This window comes from Suricata suricatta, chromosome 12 (genome assembly GCF_006229205.1).
Source record: "Suricata suricatta isolate VVHF042 chromosome 12, meerkat_22Aug2017_6uvM2_HiC, whole genome shotgun sequence".
Taxonomy (NCBI): domain Eukaryota; kingdom Metazoa; phylum Chordata; class Mammalia; order Carnivora; family Herpestidae; genus Suricata; species Suricata suricatta.
Window position 1 is genome coordinate 11467036 of NC_043711.1, and position 6460 is coordinate 11473495.

At 55.9% G+C, this 6460-nt stretch overlaps 1 protein-coding gene across 1 annotated transcript; it reads right to left on the reverse strand.

The window, feature by feature from the left end:
• Window positions 1–536: 536 nt before the first annotated feature.
• Window positions 537–6008, reverse strand: PGLYRP2 (peptidoglycan recognition protein 2). Its single transcript, XM_029917563.1, has 5 exons — window positions 5905–6008; window positions 3410–4540; window positions 2389–2599; window positions 1539–1836; window positions 537–644 (listed from the first exon to the last, which is right to left on the reverse strand). The coding sequence occupies exons 1-5, from the start codon at window positions 5993–5995 to the stop codon at window positions 555–557; spliced, it is 1821 nt and encodes a 606-aa protein (XP_029773423.1). The 5' UTR covers window positions 5996–6008; the 3' UTR covers window positions 537–554.
• Window positions 6009–6460: the final 452 nt, after the last annotated feature.

Consider the following 6460-nt stretch of genomic DNA (forward strand, 5'->3'; position numbering starts at 1 on the left):
TCAGTTCATTCACTGCACACACACGTAGAGTTTCCTCATGTTCTGATGTGTCCCTGAGTCTTTCTCACCTCACTGAATACTAATCCTCTCCCGACTCCCTGCATTTTTGCTGGAGGTCTTTCTCTGACAGATGGAGTCCACTCTCCCTCTCTATGCAACAAGCAGCCCCAAAGTGCCAGAGAATTGATACCTTTCCCAAATGAGCCCTTAGCCAATGACAATGAGGTCTGGAGAATCAATAGCCCAGCTCCCTTGCCTCTTGGGTGGGATGACTCTGAGGTGTGTGTCTTACACTGTCCCCCGGAGGTTCCCAGTGGGATTGAGCTCCATATGCCCCCAGTGCCAACTTGCTTGATAATGCACCCTTTCCTGGACACCTTCCTTCCCTACCTCTCTTCTTCAATCCCCAACTGATACATCCTAGGATCACCTTCACCTCCCCAAGCAAACTACTTGCATTCTTGTCTCCGGTCTGCTTCTAGGCAAATGCAAATTAAAACAACGTGTGCAGACACAGATAATGCACTGACACAGGCTTTCATTCCACCATCTCTTTATTGGAGGTCTGTGGCTGGCAGGATCATGGGAGGTGGCTTCCTTTTGGATCTTCTAGATGCCCTCCTGGCTGTTCTTGTTTTCACATTCTAGAAAAGAGAGGGGGGGTGTGAAGCTTGGGGAGTTGGGGCCTACCCCTATCATGGTGGGACCCTGGATGGGGAAGAGGACAGGAGCTCAAAGTGAGGGCATGGGTACAGTGCAGACTGCAGGCCAGCTTAATAGGGTGGTGGTGTGCGGGTGAGATGAGGTTGTGCAGTTTTGAATATAGAGGTATTATGGTGATCGAAGTGAGGGGCTGAGTGGGGTCATCAGGCCAAGGTGGTGCTGGCTGGACATAGATTGCTCCAGCATGAGAACTGTTATCAGGGGTCAGGGAGGCTGGGGCTGAGGAAGCATCCTAGGGCTGAGACTGGGCAGAGAGGATTGGAGCACAGGTTAGGAGGTGGGTAGAGGTTGTGCAGGCAAAGGGGTTTTCAATAGAGGGTCACAGGCTAAGTTAGTGTTGTGTAGACAGAGGGCCCTTTGGGTAGGGGGTGGGTGTGAGGCCAAGTTTGGGTAGTCTGGGTGAGGTTGTACAGGCAGGAGAGGTAATTGGGGTATAAGTTGGGCAGGCCAGGCTGAGACTGTGAGGGAAGAAAGGCGGGTGTAGGGTTGGATTCCATGCCTTGGTTGGGAGGACAGAGGTGTTGGGGCTGGGTAAAGGACAAGCTGGCCAGGTCAGGGCTCAGCTGAGGTTGTGCAAGCAGAGGTCAGTGAGTAGGGGCTGTTGTAAGCAGGACTGAAGTCTGGGCCCAGGCTGCCTGAATAGATGGACTGCGAGGGGGTCCAGGGGTCTGGCTGAGGCTGTGTAGGCATAGGGGTTACAGTAAGGAGTTGGGGGCCTGATGAGGGTGGGCGTCAGGAGGGGGTCAGGGTTGAGCTCTGGGCTTGTGCTGAAAGCTTGGGCCACAGGCCGAGGGAGTGTGGGGTCTCGTACTCACAGCAGCGAAGCGCGGCCAGGTGCGCAGCAGGTTGAAGAGCGCGTCGCCAGGACAGTTGGTGCGCACCAGCTGGCGGTGGCCAAGCACCTGGTAGTCTGGCCGCAGGACGCCAGCGCGCACTGCGCAGCCAGGGAGCACGTCCTGCACGAGGTGAAGCGCAGCCTTCGCCGGGAGCTCTGCAGTATAGTTGCCCACGAAGGCCACGCCGAAGCCGCGGGTGTTGTGGCCGCGTGTGTGCGCGCCCACCCAGTGCCAGCCGCGGCCCTCGTACACGTAGCCGTCGGAGCCTACCACGAAACTGTAGAGGGGAGGGGGAAGCAGGCATGAGGGAGGCCCCGCCTTTCTTCTGGCCCCCTACCCCAATTCTGCACCTGAACCAAGGGCCACCTCGGCTCCAAATACCCTCCTCCCTCGGTCGCTCTGGCTTTACCTCCTCTCCGCAAGTGCCACCGCAGAAACTGTTTTTCTGGATCTGCCCCTCAGCGTTGGCCGCGTCCTTTTCTACCCAGTCCCTTCCACATTGTCTCAAGTACAGCTTCTGCCCAGCCCTTTTCTGTCCTAGGTCATATTCTCTCCCTGCCCTGTCCCAGCCCCAGCTCTTTGCACTGTCCTGCTCCTCTCCTAGTTCCTACAACCAGACCCAAGAATCCCACTGTCTTGAGGCATTTCTGGTCCCTGTTAAGGCCCAGACCGGAGTCAAGGCCACGCCCCCTCCACCTTGGCTCCACCCAGCCCCAAACGCTTCCTCTAACTGGCCCCGTCGCCTCCAGTTCAAACCCTACCCCCTGGGTCAGGCCCCGCCCCCCCAGCTCCACCTCAAAAGTTTATTGCTCGGCCGGGTTCAGTTTACCTGTAGCCAATGTCGTCCCAACCCCGAGTATCTTGGTGGAATCTTTGCATAGAGCGCATGTTGGCCGCGCAGTGCACGAAATCCGTGCAGGGTGGCGCTGGCTCGTACGTGTGATGTACATACAAGAACCCGAGGGGCAGCTGCAGCGGCTTCGGGTGGCCTCGATATGGCGCTGCGCCCCAGCGGCAGCGGGGGTGGATGGCCGGGCACCCTGCGGAGAAGGGAGTCCAGGGCTGGGTCAGCCAGCGTTTCTCTGCCTGCCGCCTGCGTCCTCGGTAGAGCGCACGTCTGGACCAGCCCTTCAGCCCCCCTCCAGATTTGAGGACATTTCCGTCTCACACCGCACTGGCAGCCGTGGGGAGCTAACTTAACTAAATTTAACAGCATCTCAGTCCTGTTGGAATATCCGCTATGACTCCCATCACCTTGAGAATAAACCCCAAGAATTTTAGCTCTTGTTTTCAGGCCCTTTACAGTCCAGGACCTGACACTCTCCAGCTGGCCCTGCTCTGATTTCTAGGGAGGGACAGCTATGCTGAGAAAAGGGGGATCTCAGCCCCAGTTTATTGTCCTCTAATTGTGTAAAGCTACTTCCTTTACCTGCTTCGTCTATCTTTAACCACCCAGCACTTCCAAGAGGAAGCAATGGTTTTCCCAGGCTTCACTGAAGAAGGAGAGGTTCAGAGAAGTGAAGCAACTTCCCTAATGATGCTCAGGAGTAATGGCTGGACTTCCATTTGAACCTCTGTGCCTTTGCATGTGCTGAGCCCACCTCCTGGACTGCCTCCACTTCTCTACCTGCCCCCCCCCCCCGCCCCCGATGAACTTTTATTCAACCTTTAGGACCTAAATCTAGCCTTTCTTTACCTATGAGGATTCTGGGTCCCCCACCCACCCCCAGCCTGGACCCTTATTTCTGCATCTGGAATCCCCTAGGTGTAGCTAGATCTCCCTGACTGCATGAGGCTAAGAGGGTAGCATCTGTGAGATGGGCGATCACACGGGTTGGAGCTCTTCTCACCCAGGAAGCCCTCAGTGAATTCCTTGGTAGCGTTGGCTGCCACCTGGGCCAGCTGTTCTTGGTCCATGCCCCGAAGCTGAGGGTGTGTTGGCTCCAGCCTCTGAAGCAGGGTGAGGGCCCCCCACACCTGCTGGGTCAGCGTAGGGGCTGAAGTCAGAGCAGCTCCGTTCTGCCGTCGGAAGTTGCTACGAAGTCCTGGATCTCCAGCTACCCCGGCTCCTCCGTAGTATTGCCTCAGTAGGTGGCTGAGAGGTGGCCGGGGCTCAGGAGTTCGGCTTAGGTAATCTCCAAGGAGGGCCCCATCCAGGGCACCATTGAGGAAGGCCATGGTGACTGGCGATGCCTTGGAGTCTAAGAGTGTGAAGGTCCTGGGGGCAGATAGCTGGTCCCAGCAACCCTCGGATCCCAGGCCTGAATGACTCCAGGTCTCAGAGCCCTGGAGGAAGGCCAGACCCAGGTCTCTGGCCAGGGTGACCACCAGGAGTCTGTCCACCGTGGTTGGGGACTTGGCTCTGGAACCTGGCAAGGAAGCTTGGGCATCTGGAGAGGTGACTGGAACATCTGGAGAGTGAGGCCTAACACCTGGAGAGGTGGGTTTGACATCTAGATCTGCGGCTCTAACATCTGAAGGCATGGCTCCAACATCTGCAGAGATGATGTCTGGAAGGGCATCCTGGAGCCCTGGAGCTGTGGCTCTTACATCGGGAACCATGACTTCAGTGTCTGGAAAGGTGGCTCCAGTGTCCAGAGGGCTGGCTGTGCTGTCCAAGGGCAGGTTTACAACTCTCTGCCCCTGCAGCCCCACCTCCAGCCCCGCCAAAAGGGGCTCCACAGCCACGGTTGAGCCATCTGGTGCCAGCACAACTCCATATTCCTGCCTGCCCCGAATACTGTGCTGGGCCACGTCCTTGGTTAGATCTCGAAGCTCTGGGCTCAGTTGGTGGGGATCCAGCTTGGTGGTCTTGAGACTCCGCCCCTCCAGCAGGAAGTGGTGGAGAAGATCATGGGGATCCGACTCCTGGGCTAATAGCTGCCACGCAGAAGCAGTGTGCCTGGCCCTGGTGGCTGGTCCCGTCTGCTCAAGCTCAGCCAGGGCCTGGATGACAGAGTCCATGAGCAGGGGCAGGGTCGCTGCAGGAGGACAGACAACATTAGCCCAGTGGCCCAGCACTGCCCCTGTTCCTCCCGCTGCTGCTTTCACTTGTTCTCAGTGCCCCCAGCTCTTCATTGGACAACACTGTGAACCGCCCCCCCAACACTGTCCTTGTGTAGATGAGGAAATTGAGGCACAGATAAGCATTTAAAGAGCTTAGATAATCAGTGAGCACTGGGGAGCCGTGGTAGGGTAATGAGCAGGAGAGAGACAGGCCCTGGTTCGTACTCTAAGATTGCTCCTTTGGCTGCCATGTGGAGAATGGATTTGGGGGAGGCTAGAGAAGGGAGGAGGGAGACAGTGTGCAGGTAAGTGATGAAGGTGGCCAAAGCCAGAGTGATGTCAGTGGGATGGACTAAAATGGGCAGACGTCTCAGGTAGTTTGAGGGGAAATGGGGTTTTTCTTTTATTTTTAAAAATATTTTATTTTGAGAGAGAGAGAGAGAGAGAGAGAGAGAGAGAGATCGAGAATGAGCAGGGGAGGAGCAGAGAGAGAGGAAAACACAATCTGAAGCAGGCTCCAGGCTCTGAGCTGTCAGCACAGAGCCCAACGCGGGGCTCAAACCCACAAACCGTGAGATCATGACCTGAGCTGGAGTCGGATGCTCAACCAACTGAGCCACCCAGGCGCCCCAAAATGGAGTTTTTCTTAATGGATTGTAGTTTGGGGGATTTTAGAGGGAAAGGTATCACTAAGGATGGCCAGGGAGGAGAGAAGGGGCCTGTGGCCCTGGAAGAGAGGAATGCTGGGCCTAAGCTGAGTGGGATATTGAATGGTAGCTAACATTTATTAAACATTTACTATGTGCCAGGCACCATTCTAAGTGACCTAACCCATTTAATCTTCACACCGACCCTATGAGCACGGAGAGGCTGAATCGTCTGCCTAGAATCACACAGCTAGGAAGTGGCAGAGGCAGGATTTGAACCCAGGAAGTTTTAATCCTTACACTCTGTCTAGAATCCAGGTTCTTCTCCAGACAGTCCACACTGTGATTCCTTTATAACTTTATTCCTCTCTTTGCCTAAAATACCCATTCCTGCTTCTCCACTGAGTAAAATTATATTCCTTCTTCCTGTCCTAAATCTATGTCCCCTCCTCCAGGAAACGTTCCTGATTTTTGCTCTTCTGGCCCCAAATCCTTTCCCCCAGATGATTCAGCACTTCCTTCCTGAGTGCTGACCCTATGGGGCTGGAAGCATCTGGAGACTGGAGGTTCCTTAGGACTGGGGCCTCGTGGGGTCTCCAGCCTCACCCTGTACAGAGCTGGACACAGAGGAGGACGGCAATTCACTTTGGCAGCATTGGGTCCTGGCCCCAGCTCTCTGCCTTCTGACCCACCTGTCCCAGGCTCCAGCCGCAGCAGCAATCCAAACAGGATCCAGAGGACACCCTGGGCCACCATTGCGAGGTTCCAGCCTCTGAGGGACATATCCAATTGACCTCAGCGGAAACCTTGGCAGAACTGGAAGAGAGAATTGAGTGGTGCCTCTGGCTCCTGTCAAAGTCCAGAGGTGAATGACACGGCTGCCCCTTGCACAACTGTGGGCGGGCAGTAGCAGGAGCATGGGGACAGAGTTCCTTGCATCAAGGTCCTCTGGTTTCAAGGGCTCCCACATCCTATCCTGTCCCTCCCAGGCTGAGGTCAAGGGTCAGCAAGCCAGGCCCATCCCAGGAGGGGCCTGGAGGCCAAGTAGTTTAAACTCCAACAAACTCTTCCCAAAAGTGGTAGACTGAGGCCAGTCCTTCCTATAATTACTGTTCTGGAGCTGCAGCTGGCCACCAGAGAGGACTCTCAGGTGCCCGTCCAACTGGTAAAACTGGCTGTGCTGGGGGAAAGGAGAGAAGGAAAAGCCTGGGGTTGGCCCTGCCTCTTGCCAGCACCTCAGGCCCAGGC